Source organism: Sminthopsis crassicaudata, chromosome 3 (assembly GCF_048593235.1).
Source record: "Sminthopsis crassicaudata isolate SCR6 chromosome 3, ASM4859323v1, whole genome shotgun sequence".
Lineage (NCBI taxonomy): Eukaryota > Metazoa > Chordata > Mammalia > Dasyuromorphia > Dasyuridae > Sminthopsis > Sminthopsis crassicaudata.
The window spans coordinates 86,580,158-86,601,117 of record NC_133619.1 but is presented as its reverse complement, the minus strand read 5'-3'; the positions used below and the strand labels follow the sequence as shown (position 1 = coordinate 86,601,117).

Below are 20,960 nucleotides of genomic sequence, written 5' to 3'. Positions count from 1 at the left end.
AGCCCAAAGCACAGTCATTAAAAGACTAGTGAAGTATCTGGTGTATATTAAGCTTGTAGAAGAATGAATATTCTGTTGATATAAACTACCTAGATTTTAGATAAGCTTCTCAAAAATTATCTCATGCTATTCTAATAAGAAAATGAAGAGATAGGAAATTTGGAATTAGTTGACTAGCTGAGCTCAAAGCGCAGTCTTTAAAAGACTTAATGCCATCCTGGTAAAAAAGGATATGGGTATATAACATAGCTAACATAAGATGGAACACACTCCCAATGAAAGAAATATAGCATATTGTGAAAAAATTTCCAGAACTTTAGTATGATATCTGAAAAATTATTCATATCTCCAATACTAAATACACTTATTCAGGTAAAACACATATCCTGTTTCACTTCTATAGATTTGTTTTCAAGTTTCTAGCCTTTAAAAAACTCATAGAACAAGAAGAAACTGGGTATTCCTGCTCTATTTCACATTTTTATAAACGAATGAATAAAAATATATGTTAATCAAATCTGGAAATTACATAAAGCCAGAAAGATATATAATACATAAGAAAATCTGGATTTGTAAATAGTCTTGAGAGTTAAAACACTTGATCAAATCCAGTAAAATGAAATACAATAGATTCAAAGAGTCAAATTTGCATTAAAAAGGTCAATTTCATAAGTATGAGGTTGGGGGCAAGAAGAGAAAGCACAACTAGAGAGCAGTTTACTCATAAAGGATCTCTGGGTTATGTGATGAGAAGCAGCAAGGCAAAGCTGATGTCGTGATGCAGGTGGAAGTCAGAAAGACTTGAATTTGAGTCTAGTCCCTGAAAATTGTGAGAACATGAGAAAGTCACAAATTTCCGGGCCTCAGTTCCTTGTTAATAAAACAGAACTATCCCTGCTAAAATAGCAATTGTTATTATTTAGTGACTTCTTGTTCCAGATGATTGATTTGAGTGTAAGATATGGCAGTTAAGAAAGCTAATGAAGAAGTCTTATTCTACATTGAGAGAGATGATGTTCAGAAATATGAAGGTGATAGTCCTTCTGTACTCTGCCCTAGTCAAGTAACATCCAGAGTATTTTGTACAGTTGTGAGCACTATCTTAAATATATATATATATATATATGGATAGATGGATAGATGGATAGATAGATATAAAACTTGGAGGAGATCTAAGTGGTATTTTCATATATGTAAAGGGCTATCACATGGTTAAACAAAAAAGGATTAAACTGGTTATTCTTGAATCCAGATGGCAAAACTGGAAATAATTTCAAGAAAATTGCAAAGAAGAAGATTTAGAACTAAGAAAAAACTTTTCAACAGTTAGAGTTATCTAAAAGTAGAAAGGGATTCCTTAGGAGGAATTATTTGAGGTCTATAGTCAAAGGCTTAGAAAGTATAATGGAGAGAAATTATTGATCAGGAATGGATGGGATAAAAATAGCCTTAGATGTTCTTCTAACTTCAGTATTTTGTGTTACGTTTGACAAAAATGATTGAGATTTTAGCATCAATAAGGAAGAATGGTATCAAAAAAAGTGAAAGACAATTATATCATTAGACTGAACTGATGAGACATTTGGAACACTATCAGTTCATTATCTTATAAGAGGTATATTGACAAAAGACAGCTGTAATTAAAGGAAAGGATTGCTCACAGGTTAAAACTCTTCTTGAAGAGGGAAACAAAAGTATTGGTGAAACTGGTTTCATCATGTGGCCCAAACCAGAACCACAATTCTATGAGACACTTAGTCATTTGCAGGAAGCAAAAGAATCAGCATAAAATGATTGCATCTTATGCATCAATATCTGTTCCAAAGGGTGAAAAGGTAGAAAACTTCTAAGACCTTGTCAAGAACTTGACAGAACACACTTTGGTATGCAGTGATTTGAATTCAAAAAAAGACAGAGAAATATATGCTATAAAACAAGGCTCAAGTTTGTGAGATTAAAGAAATTAATCAGTAATAGGCCAATCCCAAGAATATTTTTTCTAGTCAGAGCTGGGAAAGTGTATGGCTAACATGGACAGCTAGGTTGAGCAGTGGATAGAGTACTAGACTTGGAAGGAAGACTCATTTTCATGAGTTCAAATCTGGCCTCAGACACTTACTAGCTGTGTCAGCCTAGGTAAGCCATCTAACCATGTTTGCTTCCATTTCTTCATATGTAAAATGATGTGGAGAAGGAAATGGCAAACTACTCCTGTGTTGATGCCCAGAAAACTCTAAGGTCAGAAAGAATTGGATATGACTAAAATCAATGAATAACAACAATGGCTAACAAATATACATGCAAACAAAAATGATGAAGTGGATTATTTCTTAATAGGTGATAAATTACTAGCTATTGATTTGAAAGTTATACATGTATACAAGTAATACATTAATTAATTTTATAAAGACAAATGTAAACATGAAATTTTTAAAAAGTTAAAGATAAGAAAATATTATGAAAAATCATAACATTTTCAACTTGGTCTAGTCAAATAAGCCACTGATAACAATTGAGAAATGGGGGGAAAAACCCAAAAGCCAAAGATAATGATCTTTATTATCATTATTCCCTATTAAAAGTTTATTCAATATAAAAACCAATCACTATAAAAAAGGCCCAGAAACCACGTCATCCAAGGGGGACATATGACATATGACATACTAACTTTTAAGATATATGCTGAAAAATTACAATATCATTATCAATAATAGTGAAACCAATGAAAGTAAAAATAAATCTAAAGAAGGTATGAAATGTGAGAATCAAACAAGCCATATCATCTCAAGAACATTAAAAAATATAAGTAGTTGAAAGAGCACAAAGAGATTTATCATGGAACAAGGTTTCTAGATTTCTGTCATTATGAATAAATAGAAAGACTTCTAGGATGTAATAATTCAGGAACTGGTGAACTACATGGAAAACTAAAAATGGCACTTAAGAGGGTAAAGTTGGGCAGAGTGGTTGAGGCAGGTTAAGAACCCACGCCACGACAAAGCCCCTGTTGAACTTTAATGTACTATCTTTAATGAACCAAGGAACCATTGCACACAATTTATGAAAAAAGATCATAAAAGAAGGTGGGTTGGTCATGTCATAGGAGTAAGGGAGAACTGATAAACGACCCTAGTGCTCCAAAAGTAAAAAACAAAAAAAAACCTTCTCCAGCATGTTGGAAAGGTCCCCACTAGAGAATCTATACATGACCATGAAAAAAACAACAGCAAAGAATGAGAAGATATTGTGATCTGAGCCAAACCCCCATCAATAAGATCACAGACACATGGAAGCTATGGATCCACTAACCCAATGGGTTGTGTCCTGCATTGGGCAACCAGAATAACAAAAACAGTTGAGCCTGTAACATAAAAGGAACTACTAAAGGAAATGAATAGGTTTAGTTTAAAAAACAGAAGATTCCTATTGTGACTAAGGAGTTAGGTGATTTCTCAAGTTCCCTTCACCTCAAGGATTCTGCGTTTCCCTGTTAGGATAATCCTGGGGAGAAGCTAAGAATTCCAGAAATACATTTAATTAGCAAAGATCACTCAACATTGCCTAATTAACTGGAAATAAACAAGACTTTTTTTTTTTTTAAAGACTTCCTATATTTATTCATTTATGAAGCAGAGTATTGTTCAAACATTGGGGAAGAAAAAAGAAATCCAGAATTTAAATAAGACACAAACCCTATCTTTATGGAACTTGTAGTCCATTGGGATATATAACTAACACACTATTCATTATAGTACACAAAATTATTTGATAAACCTAGAAAGATACAAGGCAAAATGTCAAGTGTAGACTAAAGGAAATGTGAACAATGAACAAAACACAGAATATTGTCAGGAGGGGAACTTGTAGACTGAGATTCATGGGATCAAGGTTATATAACAAGTGTTAAGTGTGTGTGTGTATGTTTGGGTTACTCCCAGATGCTAGTTTTCTTATCAACACAACCAGGTTGATAGAGTAGAAAGAACACTAGACTTAAAAGTCAGAAAATCTAGTTTTCAATCCCCAATTTCAGTCAAATAATGATTTTGCTAGATGTTTGATCCTGGGCAAATTGCTTCCCTGATCTCGGTCTCAGTTTCCTTATCTGTGAAATAACTGGTTGGATTATGTGATCTCTAAAGTCCTTTTTGGCTCAAAGCCGATTTCTTCTTTTATTTCAATCCCTCACTTCCTTTCTACACAGAGGAGCCTCCCATTCCCTGGCACCATTCCACATAACTATAATGCCTGAGGAGGCTTAGACAATTTTAGTTCATTCACCAACTATCTCACATGCTTTTTTTCTTTTCTTTTTTTATTTTATTTTTTTTTTTGAGGTTTTTTGGCTCTATCTAGGTACTCTTTCTTCCTCTTTCCCCCACATTTCCATTGAAGAGTAACTAGAAATGCTTATTTTGGAAACTGCCTGAGCCAACAGAAAGCAAGCATGGACAAATTAATATATAGTTAACAAGGTGAGGTTTTAAAGATACAATGGATTTAAAACACTTTGAAAACATTTAAATGCTATATAAACACCAGTTATCATCAGGAATATTAACCTACAGTCACCAGCACTCCAATTTGGTGACAACTTTATTCCCTGAACCTTTACTTAGCGTGCTAGATGGTAGAGAGCAGTGTTGGACCTGGGGTTGGAAGACACAGCCTCAGAAACTAGCTGTGTGACTCTGGATACAGAGACAAGCATTTAACCAATATGCCTCAGTTTCCTCTGCTGTAAAATGGGGCTCATAGAAGTGCTATAAGGATCAACCAATCAACATTTATTAAGTGCCTACTAGATGCCAGACACTGTGCTAAGAGCTAGACATACAAAACAGTCTTTGTTAGCAAGGAGTTTATAAGCTAATGAAATCTAAATGGATCAAGTGAGATAACACCTGGAAATGGATTAGACCAGTGCCTGGCACCTAGTAGGCACTTAATAAATGCTTATTCCCTCTCCCTTTCCTCTTCTATTGCACTTGTACTGAGCTCAAACACTATTCACAGAACAATATAGGTGTGTGCTGGTAAATGTTTAAACAACTAGGTTTGGGGAAGGAGAGAGAGAAACATACACACACTTTAATCTGATTATCAACACTGGTTATATTCTAGATCAAAGCTTCTTAAACTGTGGGTTGTAGGTCAAATAAAAAGAAAAATTTGGCAACAGTTAAAGATATCAAATATCCCACCAAGATTTAATTCTTAATGTAAAAATAAGCAAGTACAGCCATCTCATTAGTATGCAAATTTTCTTTCATCTTTAATAAATTGTAAAATTATGCATATATCAAAGAATTGTTTTAAAATAAATTTTTTTAATGATTTAGTATCAGTGAATATTTTATTTGCATACCTATTTTATCTCTCTCTCTGGGGTCATGTAAAATTTTGGGGGACAAAAATAGACAGAAGTGGAAAAATTTAAGAAACCCTGAACTAGGCAATCAATAACACAATAAATTGATCTGTAAAGATTAATTTTTGAGGGTAAATGTTCGCATTTAAAATATAACAATCTGAGTTCTCCATCCTGTTGGTGTTGATTCAACACATTCCTAGTTCCACAGCTACTCAAAGTCAGCTTTTTCCTGACTAGTGCTATGTGTGAAAAATAAGACTGCCAGGGTTTGTTTGGGGTGCCTTTGTTTATCTGAAGAAAAAACACAGAAGATAAAATGCTCCAGTGGGCATTATACAAATCCCTTTGGATTGTGGAAACCAGGAAGGCTGGTACTTGGTGATCTGGAAAGAGTATTCAATGGATGTGGAATTTGAAGAGATATATTGGAGCCATTTAGTAGCTCATTTGGGAAGGGAGGTGGCCCAGTGATAAAGTGCAGGCCTGAAGTCAGAAGGCTCATCTTCCTATGTTCAAATCTGACCCCAGGTACTTATTAGGTCTGTGATTTTGGGCAAGTCACTCCACCCTGTTTGCCTCGGTTTCCTCAAATATAAAAACTGGAATAGGAAATGGCAAACCATTCCAGTATCCTGCCAAGAAAACCCCAAACAGGGTCATGAAGAGTCAGACAACTGAAAACAACTGAATAACAATAAAAATAGTGAAAATAACTTTGGGATAATCATGGGCTTCTCCTAGGTTCAGAGGTAATAGTTTTTTCATCTGCATAATATAAGTAATAGTTATATAATAATCTACCTCATGGGACAGAAGTAGGGAAGGACCTTTCTCAATCTGAAAGTCCTACTTCTATGAATATGAGCTAATTTTTATCATATTATTTTCTTTTCAAAGGGTCCTGTAAATACATATACACAAATGTCTCTTAGTACCAGTCACTCTGACTTCCTTCTAGCTTTGGATGGGATGTAAAATTTAGGAACAGGGTAAGGAATGGCTTTCAAAACCACCACCACCTTCTCACCAGACTGACCTTGGAGCTACTGGTAATGGCCTGGAAAGGCTGCTACTGCTTCAAGGAATTTTCACTGAGCATCTAGAGAGTCAACTGAGCTCTCAATTGATATGTTATCCAAATTATCTGCTGCTCAACTGAAGGTGAAAAGGTAATTCCAGTTATGGAACAGCCTAATATCAAGGTGACAAATTTGAAGTCAGCGGTTTGAGGTTCAAATTTTTTTTTTTTTGTTTTTTTTTTGTTTTGTTTTTTAATTTTTTATTTTATTTTATAATTATAACATTTTTGACAGTACATATGCATGGGTAATTTTTTACAACATTATCCCTTGCACTTACTTCTATTCAGATTTTTTCCCTTCCTCCCCCAACCCCCTCCCCCAGATGGCAAGCAGTCTTATATATGTTAAATATATTACAGTATAATTTAGAGACAATATATGTGTGTAGAACCGAATTTTTTGTTGCACAGGAAGAATTGGATTCAGAAGGTAAAAATAACAGTTTACATTCATTTCCCAGTGTTGAGGTTCAAATTTACTTGTGTACTTATTCCTTGGGCTAGCCTCCTCTGAACCTTGGCTCTAGACATTCTGGGCAAGTGAGATACAGGAAAAAGAGACAGTGATTTAGAATCTGAAGATTTACACACTAAATCTGTTACTTATCTGTATGACTTTGGACCAGTCATTTTCCTTTCTGAAATTCAGTTTATCCATACATATAGTAGGAGTGTGGACTAGCCTAGGTCTTTCCTAGATCTAAATCATATAATCTTTGAGGTCTCTTCAAACTGAGATGCTATGATTTGTATTCCTCAAAGGATGAGAAAACGGAAAATTGTTAGATTTTCTAGGCTGACAAATATATTTCATTCAAAATGGCCTCTTCTTTCTTCTATGAAGGTTAATGTAGCTTGAAGCACTTACTTTCAAAGAGCATTATTCCCCTGTTTCTTTCCTTTTTCTCTTGGCAGCGGAATGGCAGGAGTATGGGGGTGTTTATTTTTACATAAATATGGACAGAAATTTCCATAAAACACCTTCAACCATATTTTTCCTTCCTTGAATCTGGAAGGATCAGACTGTCACATGAGATGCAAATTAGAGCAATTCTCTGAGGATTACTACTGGTCTGATTCAGGCTCCTGAAATCTAGATAACATATCAAGTAATAATCCCAAGGGCAATGCCAGGAAAACTTAAGACTCCCGGCTTAAGATTTAATGATCTGTTAGAACTACACCTATTTCAGAAAGAAACTCTCCACTTTAAGTAATGAAAGATTAGTTGAAGCTTTCCAAAAGGGGGGAAAAAATAAATGCTCTTACTAAAAGAAATCCCCAATGAATTAGTACTATAATCTTTCCTCACTGTCTAATCAATCTCTTCCTTCCTTCTACACTCCAAACAGGGGCTTCTCCTCCAGGGGTGGATGTTTTGTGTTAGACACACAGAAATTCATTATCTCATCTGGCTGGTACCACTGTTTCCAATAAAGTGTAATTATGCTGTTATTGAGCTCTTTCTCTCTTTCTCAAAGCCATGCTGTAAACTTTTAGGTCCATAAGCAATTGCTTTACAGTCAGTCTTCATTAAGTGAAATGGTCTTAAAACACTGTCAATTTAATCATCTGGGTTTCCATTAATTTTTTAAAAATCTGTATCAACATAAGGAAGATCGGGTGATTCTGAGACATGCAAATAATAAATATGTTTGCTTTTGGCCTAGTCAGCTAGGCCTCTGTTGGACTGGGTTACCCTATCACTGAGTGATGAGAATTTTTTTAACACCTGTCATCGTTGGGAAATCATATTTTTGCAACTGTTTCTGGTCAGCATTTATGGCCGGGGGTACAGGGTCACAATGGATGCCAATAAGAAAAATGCAGATAGAAAATGAATGAAAGTAGATTTTGAAAAAAAAAATTAAAATAAAGATAGTAATGAAAAAATGTTCCTTACAGCTAACTGGTGCTAGGAGAGCACCCTTTAACTCTGTTTAAAATCTTCCTCTTTTCAAGGGGGAGAATCCAAATCCAATTAGGTGCTCTGCAGATTCTACTTAGGCTTCTTTTCACCTTGAATCTTGACTACATTAAACATCCCCATATCACTAAAACCATCTTTGGGGAAGCAGTTACCCCAGCTCTCATCATCTGGTTCTGCATATTATAAGGAAAGGTAGGTGGGTTTCCTCTCAGTGATCCGGCCAATTTCCTAAGCAATTAACTGCTGTTTATATTCCACGCTCAGCACATGGGCTCAAATTGTCAGGCTCGATATTACCTGACTCTTACCTAAGATGTATCCCCAGTCAGTTCAGCCTACTGTATCTTCCATCTATTTAAATTTCCAATCTGTTCTCTTCTCAAGGGATCACTTGGCAAAGGTACAGCTTCGGAGTTCTGCAAATTATACTGATCTATACAAATATATAGTTTGGAAATGGCAAGCCTTGCAAATTGCATTACCAAATTCAGTTCCCAATTTGCTATGCCCTAAAAAGACGAAGGCAGTTCTGCTCCCTTGGAAACTTATCATCTGTTTGTCTAAAATGGCACTGGGCAGAAGAAGGATTCAGCTTGGGTGTAATACCCAAATGAAGGAGGTCATGGAAAAAAAGATACACTCATTTTTGTTTCCTCCCAGCAATTTAAACCAAGACTGAAAAGAACCTAGTTGTGAGAAGTGGTTTTCCAAGCTATCACTCCTGGTGTGGACATGCATGAATACAAAGTCTGTTGTGTAGATTATAAGTGTATACTGCATCCGAAGCTATAAATTTGGGATGTTTGCTGAGTCAAGGATGTTTTTTTTTTGTTTTTTTTTTGTTTTTTTTTTTTTAAATCCAGTACACAAAAACTCACACTGAAGTATTTCTGACTGGGATGAGTTTGTTGCATCCATGTCATTCCTCCCCCTCCTCATGACAGTATTCCAACGTGAAATAGTGGTGCTTTTATTGACTTTCTCTGAGATCTCCAATGTCTGCTTACAGTCTCCTTAAAGGCCCTTCTTAGGATCAAGGGACTCCAGAAAGTTCAGACTTGAACTCTCACTTGATAGCTGAAGGAATAGATCTAGCAAGGGTAAGTAACTTGTATATGGGAACAAGTAACTAAAAGTCCAAGTGGTATTTGAACCCATGTCCTCTGAGGTTAGAACAGTGAGTCCTGGAGAGCCCTTAAAACCTCAGGCTCTGAATGCAACCTGTTTTTTCCCTGGGAAGCCAACACAGCTGTCCATGAGGGCTTTCGCCAGTCTTGGACAGGAAGTATCTGGATACACACCCTTCTTGCCAAAAAAAAAAAAAAAAAGAAAAAAAAAAAAAAAAGACAGAGAAGATGTTTGAACCTAAGTGATCTTTAAAAAAAAACAAAAAACAAACTAATCTCTACATCTTTTTTGGACATAGACAATGTGGAAATTTGTTTGGATTAACTACAATTTCGTAACAGATTTCGTTTTTCTTGTGTTCTCATTTGGAGATAAAGGTAAAGTGGGAAATAACAAGACAGATTTTGGTCAATTAAAACAAATATTTAAAAGAGTATTTTAATGATCTAAAAATACTTGTTAGGGAAGCCTCACAGCTACTGTTCCTCTGAAGTGTGATTCTAAATGCACAGATTTTTTTTTAGATTCTATTTTATTTATTTTGATAAATATTTCCCAATTATATTTTAATCTAGTCCTGAGTAAGCTCAGGAATGTTCTAATCACAATGAGGCCTGTGATCCTAAAAGCACAGATATTAAGTCAGGAAATATTACCTCCAATAATGTGCATGGAGATTGTCCACATGTAAACAAGAGACTGACTGAGATCTCATCAGAGCATCTATCGAGGACAAATAATCAGAATTTCTCAGGTTTCCAAAATAATAAGAAATCACCGACCAGGGTTAATGACAGTTTTCCTTAGCTATTAAGAAATGCCTCGGGTCCACACTGTGCTCTCTCTTAAGATTCACAGACACACTCTCTGCTTTGTACCTCAGTTGAGCCCAGGCTCAATTCCACCCTCTCTAGCCAAAGACAATTTCTCACTTTGGGTTTCTGAATTAGAAAAGCAAAAATGGGAAGATCCTAGGCTTACTGGATTTACACCTAGAAGGGAAGGGAGTGAAGAGAAGAAACACTGATATATCAATTACTGTACGAAATGAATATCATCTCACTTGATTCTCACCAAACTCTGAAAGGGAGAGGAGCTTGGATCTAAGTCTTGATCTTTTGACTTCAAAATCTAGGGCTCTTGGAGCAGCTAGGTGGCGCAGTGGGTAGAGCACCAGCCTTGAATTCAGGAGGACCCGAGTTCAAATCTGGTCTCAGACACTTAACACTTCCTGGCTGTGTGACCCTGGGCAAGTCACTTAACCCCAATTGCCTCAGCCAAAAAAAAATAAAACAAAGATAAAAAATCTAGGGCTCTTTCCTCTATCTGCACACCAACCCTTTTTGGAATGCCTTTTTTCTTCCAATCCCAATCTTTTCTTCTTTCTTCTTATCATCCTTCAATGACCAGCTTAAGTTGTCCTCCATGAGACTTCCCAATACTGTTCTAACTACCCTCTCCTTGTGCACTTACTGTGAGCCCCACAGAGCATCCTCTCCATTTAGTCTTCTGGAGCCGAATCTTACTTTCTAATTATTTCCTTTTATTTTAAATCAAGTCTTTTTATTTTCAAAGGGACCCGACTATGTTTTACATTTCTTTGGTGCTCCCCCACTGTACTCGATGTGGAGTTTAGTACCAGGAGCACTTGTTGAATCATTGTTGTGTAGGAAGAATTTTTTAAAAATTTCAGGAACACAGTGACCTGACCCACTGGATAAGTGAAATCTTAGCAGGAAAAATAATAACAACATTTTACTGAGCCATTAGCACCACAGGCTTGGCTTCTTCCCCACTTAAAGCGAACTCCCATTGAGCGACACTTTCATGAAGAATTTGGGTCAGAGTTCTAGGAATGAGTAAGGCTTCCCTGAGAGTGGGGAGAGCAGGAGGGAGGCTTGCTTTGCACACCAGTGCTTCTTCTGTGTGCTTCCTGTCTGGAAAATGCTTACAGCTAATCAAGAAGGCAAACCCATAGCACTTGCTAATGTTGGAAATAACATTTTTTGTCTTCCTTCCTCAGCATGGAACAAAAGCAGAAGAATCAAGACACCAGTTGTTCAGGACTGGGCTCATGTCTGGGTGGTATCAACTGGTCAAGAAGAGGAAGAAGAAGAAGGGAGAAGAAAAGAAAGAAGGAGCCAATCAATACCTTTTAGCTTTTCGGCCAATAAAGTGGCTTCGTGTTCTGAGTAATGCATTATTGCCGGAGGGGAGGGAGGACGAAGTCTGTCTTCTTCCAATTTGCGTCTGTGCCTTTCTTCCCTGGCCAGCATCCTCTGTTTGCATTCCCATTCATAAAAGTCATCCCTGGCCTGAGCAAAATCCACATGAAGGCGACCAGAGTCCTTTTTGTCTGTGCTGGAGCCCAATCTCATGCGGTAACCTAGAACCAATGAACAAACATGTTAAATAATAATCTCATGCGGTGACCTAGAACCAATGAACAAACATGTTAAATAATAATCTCATGCGGTGACCTAGAACCGATGAACAAATATGTTAAATAATAATCTCATGCGGTGACCTAGAACCGATGAACAAACATGTTAAATAACCATCAACGCTCTCTAGTGATCACAAAGGACTTTATTTCTGAGGCCCTTAGAGCACAAGCGGCATATTGCTTATAGCCTTCATATAGTATTGCTACGTGGGTGGGGAGCCATTATCACATTCCCCACTTCTAGAAGGTGAGACCCAAGCTGAGCACCTTGCAGAGTTGGTAATAGCATCATAAGCAGAAAGAATTGTCAGATATCATGTAGAGCAGCCTCTTGCTTCCAAGAAGTTTACTTAAACCACTGTCTATTTTATTTTTAACCATCTACCATGACAGAAATTCCACAGTGCTTGGACCCCTGAGCCATAACTTCATGGACCTAAAACATGTGCGGCCCCTGCTGCAATTATCTCTCTGCTATTCCAAAAGCCACAATTATAAATGCACTTAGGCAATTCTGCTTTATTTCCACGTATCCTCTGGGGTGCTTGGGGGGGGGAACTTTAAAAAAAAACTTTTTATTTTTACCTTCAACTAGGAGGTCTAACAAAAAGCTTTCCTAAAAGGTCCCTCAAAGGATCATCTGGCATGAAGCTCAGTATAAATAGCTCCTGAACCTTTGAAGTCCACAGAAGTTCCATGCTTGGATCAGCTCTGCAGAGCTGAGCAATAGAAGAAATGGGCCTGGAAATCTTTAGTGGATTTACTGTGAGCTACCCAACTTAGAGGGATTAGAGCAGGAACCTGATCTTAGAAATCAGCACAAATAAGCCTGAAATCAGCCAGGTAGCCTCACTTCAAATGCAAAAGGGAAGCTCAATTTAGGGATTTCTGGACTTCAAAACATAAATTGAGGTCCCCACTAAATCAGGTCTATCGTGTGTGTGTGTGTGTGTGTGTATGTATGTGTGTGTATGTGTGTGTGTGTGTATGTATGTGTGTGTGTGTGTGTATGTGTGTGTGTGTGTGTGTGTGTGTGTGTGTGTGTGTGTGTGTGTGTGTGTGTGTGTGTGTGTGTGTACACACACATCCAGGAGGGAGAGGAGACTGGGGGGGCTGCAAATGTCCCCAACTCTAAAAAAAATACAGCTATTTAGAGATCACACAGCACATATCTGAGCACGGTCTTAGTGTTCTGGGGTTCATATTCACATGAACATCTCGGGTAAGACTCATATCCCTAAAAAGGACATTTCACACCTTTTCAGAATCACAAAAGTCTTAAACAACATGCAGCTCACACACTGAATTCTCCCACAAAATTCAACCTCTTTCTTCCCTCAATGTGAACTATTACCTAAGAAAAGGGAAAAGATAGAGAAAAAAGCAATAATTTTTTTTTTAAAGTGATTCCCCCATCTGGATAACCAAAATGCAAAATATAATACTATAGCAAAAAGTTTCTCTCTGCTGTAGATAACTGTCTTTAAAAAAAAAAAAAAAAAAAGCAAAGTAATTAGGAAGAATGTCAGCCATTTAAATCACCTCCCACACCACACTTAGCAGCTGAGCACAGTCCAGAATCCCTAAGAGCAGTCCAGCTGTCCAATCTCAATTACTAGCCAAAAAACTTCCCCTGTGCCCATGTTCAGAAGATTGTTTTGCAAATGTCTCTGGTTCAAAAAGCATGGCTCCCTTTCACCCAAACGTCACCAGAAGCTTTAAAGGGCCCCTGATAATGCTGAACCTAAAATTAGCTTGGCCTTCAGATATGAAATGTTCCCAAATGTAGCCTGGCTTCCCAGTTGTGCATGTGGAACCTCCCATGAATACTTTGCCACCTTGCCACCTTTTCCTCGCTGTCTCCCCAATTTAGATTTTTGATCTCCCCAAGGCTCCTACTCTAGCTGAGCAAGAGGCTAGACAGCTCCCTTTATCCAGCCACAAAGGCAAAATCCTGGAGGTGTTATGTCGGCACACTACCTCTTTAGAAGGCAGCAAATTAAAAAGAAAATGGGCACCATAGTCAGCTGGTTGGGACTTTGGTAAGCAACTGAAGAGGTCTTGTCAGAAATGAGAAATACCCAGTAATGGGGGGGGGGGGAAGGAAATCTCTGCCAGGTACCTAAATTTGGCACTGAGTTGGTTCATTTGTGCTTTTCAGTTTTATAATTGAATCAAAATTAGGATCTGGAAAGGGGCCTTTGAAATCACTTAGTCAAACTCCTGCATTTTACAGAAGAGCCAATTGAGGCCCAGAGAAATTAAGTGATGGGCCCAAGGTCACATGGTTTGCTGGCAGTAGAACAAAGATTTCTTTAAACAAGCCAGGCTGCTCAAAAATTGAAGGATGTACATGAAAAGCTTCACTGACTTGCCAGTCAACAGAACCTTATATTTTAAAATGTTCTCATCCATATAAGCATAGTAAGTGAATGACAGAGGTCACTTGTGTTTTAAAATTGAATAAATGCTGATTAATTACCTTCTATATCCAAAGCACAATGTTCTCCACTATAATTTAGAATGCCTTTAGATTCCTTTGCTCCCCTTTTTAAGAACTGATTGGAGTGAGTGTACCTCAGACTTATTTTATGTCTTTATTTAGCATAGGGAAGTCTCTGCAGTGTTGGAATCAACTCAAGGCTCTGGGTTGGTGATGGAATTTCATAGCCATTAGGGGCTGCCTGCAGAAATTAGCTGAAATTTGGCAATGATGTTTGGATATTGCTTCTCAGCTGGTTTTTCCCTCTTTCCTCATTAACTTCAACTCAATTGACCCACCTTTGGTTTCGAGGGGAGCTGCCTAGAGGAACTATTATATAAACTTTCCTTAACTATAAGGGGGAAAGAAAGGAAATAATAGATGGAAGGAGGAGGAAATAAGAAACTGAGAAGGCAGCAAACAGAAGGGCAAGTACACGTACATATGTGGGAAGAAAAGAGAAATCAAAAGGACAGAGAAACAAGTTAAAAATGTTTAGAGAACTAAAAAAGAAAGAGGTAAAAAAGGTAAGAAGGGATGGCAGCAACATGCATTTCAAAAATTATAATATTTGAAGTCATCATCAGTACCAAGGTATCAGTTTTTAATTTGGTAAAAACTTTGTTGCCAATCTCAATAAACATACCAATGTAGTACTTATATATTAGATATTTTTCAAAAATCATCAAAAGTCTGCACAAAAAAGGCTCTACCAAAGTCACAGAGATCAATAGGTCTGCCCAACCAAGTTACAAGCAGCATCTAATAAACAGATTTTAACTTCAAAACTAGCAATGAACTTAAAGATCATATATTCCAAAAAGTAAATCAGAGATATTAACTTTCTCAGGGTCCAAGTAACATATTTGGTAGAGTAATCTATATAGTGTTTAAAAGTTTGTAAAACATTTTACAAATATTATATCATTTGATAAATATGGGATGTTACTATTATTATCCCCATTTTAGAGATGAGAAAACTGAGGTAGAAAATGGTTAATTGCCTAGTGTAGGGTTATATAGCTAGTGAATGTCTGAAGTGGGATTTGAACTTGGGTCTTCCTGATTCCAAATCCACTCAAGACTTCTCTGAATAATATTAAATTTGAACCTAAAGTTCATGAATTATTTTCTAAGATTATATTACTCCAGTTTTCATCTTCTGGCATCCAAAAGGATGAATCTACTCCTTAAAAGGCAAATAGTTTATGGTAAAAGTAATTTGCCTCCCAGAGAACCCCATCTACTAAGAGTAATAAGAATCAAATTTTGTCATAATGCTTTCCTATAGCCCATTAGATAAACATGAAGCAGAAATGAGGAAGAATAAGATGGGAGTATGATTGCAGCGTAGTAGCGTATTGCTCCAGGAGTGGGGGTAAGTTCAGATTTCACATGTGCTTTTTTGGCAGACAGGGCCAACTGGCACGCCCCCATCCCCATATCCTTTTCTCTTTTCCAGTCCCCAAATACTATTCTTGGTTCAGCAAAGCAAAGGGAATCAGCAAATATTAACACAAGGAACATGTACCCCATCAACCCTCCCTAAACCACATATAGAATGCAGAGTACCAGAAAGATAAATGGCTTTATCAACCATGAACTCCTCTGCAAAACGAATATGACAGAAATTCTTCTTGCTTTTCCGAATGGCTGTGATATCGCCACACTGCTCAAAGACTTCTTGAATGATTTCCTCAGTAGCATTTTCAGGTAATCCTCCCACAAACACGGTCTTGCACCCAGGAGGTCTCTCTCTTGTGGAAGGTGGTGGAAGATCTAATCACAACAAAGCACAACGATTTTGTCATTTACTTATTTACGTTATCTTTAGCCATTTCAGTAGGCAAAAAGTTAGACTCAGCTGGAACTTCTTAAAACCAAAGAGATTTCCTAGTTTGATGCCCATTTACATTTATCTTGGATTATATTGTTTTCAAGCTCCTCTTCCTTCCTCCTGACTCATTCTTACATGTAGAATGGCCATGCTTGTCCATGAGCAAAGATAAAGCAAATGTTAGCATAATTTCATTTCTCTTTCATAATACAGAAACCTCAGAAAACAGGGAGGGGGAAAGCAGAGAAGTACAAAACATGATGAAATGACAACATGATGAAAAACCTCTGCTGGTTATCTACTTTGTCTTGTTGCCAGATAATGGAACAGAAAGCCAGAACACAGAAAACATAACCTAACAGCTCGCAGAGTACTTACTTGGCTGTGAAACACCAGAGCTTAAAGAAACCACTTTTTTATTATTTACATTTAAATGAGCAAACTATTAAATTTGGGGGAAGCTGTATAAAAGATAAAGTGCACACTGTCATAACATTTTACCTAGTTTATATGCAGATTACTGAAGCAATTTTCTAAAAAGACCAGTTTTAAAAAATAGCCAACATTGATTAATAAGAATAAAAAAAAAATCAAAGCCAGAAAAATAGGTTGTGCTACTAAAGTTCATACACATGCTATCTGAAGTTTTATATAGGTATATTTAAAAATCTGGCCCATTTGAATCATCTAATATTTGTTGCCAAAATCTGGTGAAGAAATGTCCATAGATGTGGGCTAAAAAATAATTTTGAACTATCTTTTTTTCCATCTACTTCTGAAGACAGGTAGAAAGGTTCACATTGTTGTATTACACACTGCTTTGTAGTCAATGCTAGACTCCAGCTTGGTTGAAAAGATTTCTAACTTGGCTGTATCCCTAAATGTTACTGTATTACAGCATCAGCAAATGGTTGTAGGAGGCCGTAGGGTCCTACGATGTTTGATCCTTTTCAAAACTGCATGTAGTGCTAGGCTAGCATCACTGTTGTTATCAAGTCAGCTCCTTGACTCAGAAGCCGCTTCCACAGCATCCATATGTTTCTGCTAATACGGAGATCCAGCTTCTCCGTGAACTTGCAGGTCTGCAACAATGAGCCCAAGAGGAGGACACATTTGTCAGGACTTAGACACATGCACAAAGCTAGTTCTGAATTTATTTTTTAAATATGTAAATACATCTTCACTTGTATCACTTACTTGGGTTTGGAGGAAAGAGCGTACAACTTTTGCAGTGAATTATTTCTTTGACAACAGACATGTCTGTGGGTGGTGGTGGTGGGACTAAGCCCATGCCTGGTATCATTGGATTAATTGGAGTGATTCCAGTCATCATATTGAGACTCGGATCAAAGCCTGGCACGCAGATTGAATCTGTAGAGATAGAATTCAAAATCTCAGATTACAAAACGCAAATAAATTTTGTTAGTGTTTTGATGATAGAGAACATTCACTTTTACAATTTTCTTTATCGGGCAGGAACTTGTTTTTTTTTGGGGGAAAATATATATATATATATATATATATATATATATATATATATATATATATATATATATATATATATATATATATATATATATATATATATGTATACTGATATACTGCAAAGCATTCCAGAGATCTGGTATCAGAACAACTAGCCACCTCTCACCTCTGTGCTCTCTCATGCAGAATAGTGAGCCATCCATAAAGAAATGCTGCGTCACTTAAATATTAAGGACCAAGCAGAACGCGGCGTATTAAAGTTTGACACCGTGCACCGCGAAGTTTTCTGTTTCAGAACATCTGCATGCTATTTGCATTGGGTAGTGACCCAGAATGGGAGAAGAGTATCTTTTAGCAATGAAGGGCCGCCTAAAAATCCTTGTCAGTCCGATTCTGCCACCGTAGCCTTCTTTTCTAAATGATTTTGGCCGAGTTTCGCGTACAATCACCTGCTTTATGATAACATAGTCAAGAGACTGTCAAACCCCTCTGTGCTGGAAACAAGTGGCTTGTTTCCTTGTAGCTCACAGCACTCCATGGCTTTCATGCACTCGTTTTAGACCAAATCTCCTGCCCCCATTTATTTCCTCACCACTTATTCTTCGAACCCGAGCAATCCGGTTACTGACCCTTCCACTTTACTATTGCCGTTTCTTCCAAGGTTACTAAAGCTTTTAAATAGTTTTTTCCCCTCTCACTTCATAATGTCCATGACATTTCTACGGCACAGTTCTGCTGGCCACTGCTATCAGATACATCCTTGCCTTCACTTATACCAGTCTTTATTTTTCTTTTACTGGTTCATCTTCAAATGCACCTCCATCTTCCCCCCAAGTTCTAGTGCTGTATCATCAGTTACCTGTGGTATAGCACCAACTCAAAATGTCCCAAATTGATCTCATTGTCGGACAGTATTTCCCTATCCAAAGACTTATTTACAGGGATGGTACACATTCCCACAGACTTGAAATGCTGGGGTTACCCTAGATTCTTCCATACTTCTCAGTCACTACACCTCATCATTTGCTAAGTTCTGTTAATTGTCCCTCTCGAATCCATCCTTTCTTCTTCAATCAGAACCCTACTACATGGCTCTAATCATCTTTACTGGGACTAGCCTCCCAAACAGTCACCCTGACCTTAACTTTTCCTCTTTTGCAATCCATATTGACAAACAGCTCTTCCCAAGGCCCAGGAAATCTTACTGTCCATTCAGCAGTCTTAAAGTGGCTCCCTGTGGCTTAGAGGCTATAATAAAGTACTTAAGGTACTCAAGACCTTCCACAATCTGATCCAACTTACCTTCCCAACATTAGTTCATAAGATTCTCGTCCCCTCCTTTTATCCCACCTCTTGCCAATTAACATCCTCCTCTTGGTTCCTAGCCCCACTCAGGAGTCAGGTCTGTCATGAAACTTTCCTAGCATCACACCTCGCTCCCCCCACCCCCAGCTTATTGATTTATCCCTCCTAAAGTTTTCAAAAGTACTTTTTTTTTCTTAGATCTTTCTTTTGTTCTAATCATGCTTTGGGCTGTATATTTCCTTTTATGAAGCGCATTAAAAGCAAGAAATGTCTATTTATTTCTAAATTCCCCTTACTGCCTAGTGCATTGCATTCTACATATTAGGTGGACAAGACATATTTGTGATATGCTACGCTATAGGCCCAAGATGGCAGCAAGAAATTCCATAATAAGCAAAGGCTCAGGAAAGCATGAGAGATACAATCAAGAGACCCAGGAAGACGTAGCCAACATTTCAAGATTATATGAAGTTGAGAATTCTGAGGGAGACAGGAAGATGCAAAGACGATCCAGCCATCTCATGTCTTATCTGGAAGGATCATGGGAAGCTCTCTCTAATGATCATTTGGCCTAATCATGCTAATTAATGAATTTTATCCTATTTTACACAGGTGCCAGGATGAACACTTATTAGCAATTAGCAAAGCCTTCATGGTCATCAGGATACAACCAATTAGAATTGAAAAGTAAAGCATGCTTGCACCTCCCATATAGTTGTCTTCAATCAAATGTATAAGGAAGATAAAGACAGGAAAACTGTAAAGTTCAAGAGAGGAGTGAAATTCTTGCTTGGGCAAGAGGGCAATAAGGGTCAAAGAAACAAGCTTCAGATTTAAAACTGGAGAAGACCTTACACACCCACAGGGTCCAACAGCTTCCTTTCATAGATGAAATGAGGGAGGCATAAAAAGATTAAATGACTTATTTGAACTAAGAAGCATATGAGGCAGATTTTTAATACAGGTCCTCATGATTGTAAGCTCAAGTAAAAAATAAAACATGGCCAATGCACTATACAATATAAGGGATTCTTGGGTGGCAGCCAAGTGATGTGGTGGATTGAACACTGGGTTTCAATTCAGGAACACCCAAGTTAAAGTCTTAGTCATTTACTAGCTAGGCAACTCTGGTCAAGTCTGCCTCAGTTGCCTCAACTGTAAAATGGGAATAATAATAGTAGCCACTTCAAAGGGTTGTTTTGAGGAACAAATGAGATATTTGTAAAGCTCTTGGCTAGTTCCTAACACACAGTGAACACTTAATAAATAAATGCTTCCTTCCTTCCTTCCTGTCTCCCCATCACGTGAAGTTGTTCGGAGAAGGAAGAAAGTGGGATAAGATTTGTCCTTAAAGCAAGAGATAATTGCAAGTGAAAACATCAGCCTATTAAGATACCACTTCTTGTCAAAAATGAAGGACAAATAACAACTGCTAATATTAAGGCTATGTCTGACTCTATGGGAACTATCTCTAATAGCAGATGGGGCCTCTTGAGGAAGATCTTCCCTATTCATTAATGCAAGAAATGCCTTTTCTCCAGGAGCAAGGGGAAAGCACTTGGAAACCATATGTTCTCCTTCACCAAACCCCTTGAGTCCAATAGTTTATTGAACTGAATAATGCACATAGAAAGTATTGCATGCACTTATTAGGATTTCAATTGATAAGTACAAGTGGCTTCTAGAAATTAACCAAGCAATAAAACAGTGGTTAGACAACCATTTAACAAACTAGATGTTGACAAGATAGAGTAAATTCAAAGAAGGAGAGGTGCCAGAATTATAACTAGGTTAGAGTGACTAGAGCTTTGAATCAGAGGGCTGACATGCTGGGAGGAGGAATTTCCTTCATGCAGCAGTTTACAATTAAGGGGAAAATGCAGTATTTGTGG

General features: G+C 37.4%; 1 protein-coding gene across 3 annotated transcripts in view; it reads right to left on the bottom strand.

Moving 5' to 3' along the window:
* Window positions 1-20,960, bottom strand: part of ENOX1 (ecto-NOX disulfide-thiol exchanger 1) — a 366,224-nt gene that overhangs the window by 178,988 nt on the left and 166,276 nt on the right. For all 3 annotated transcript variants that reach the window (XM_074299169.1, XM_074299168.1, XM_074299167.1), the window contains 3 exons: window positions 17,476-17,649; window positions 16,014-16,220; window positions 11,666-11,899 (listed from right to left, as the gene is read on the bottom strand). In XM_074299169.1, coding sequence (XP_074155270.1) covers window positions 11,666-11,899; window positions 16,014-16,220; window positions 17,476-17,649 — 615 coding nt within the window. The remainder of the gene's footprint in view (window positions 1-11,665; window positions 11,900-16,013; window positions 16,221-17,475; window positions 17,650-20,960) is intronic.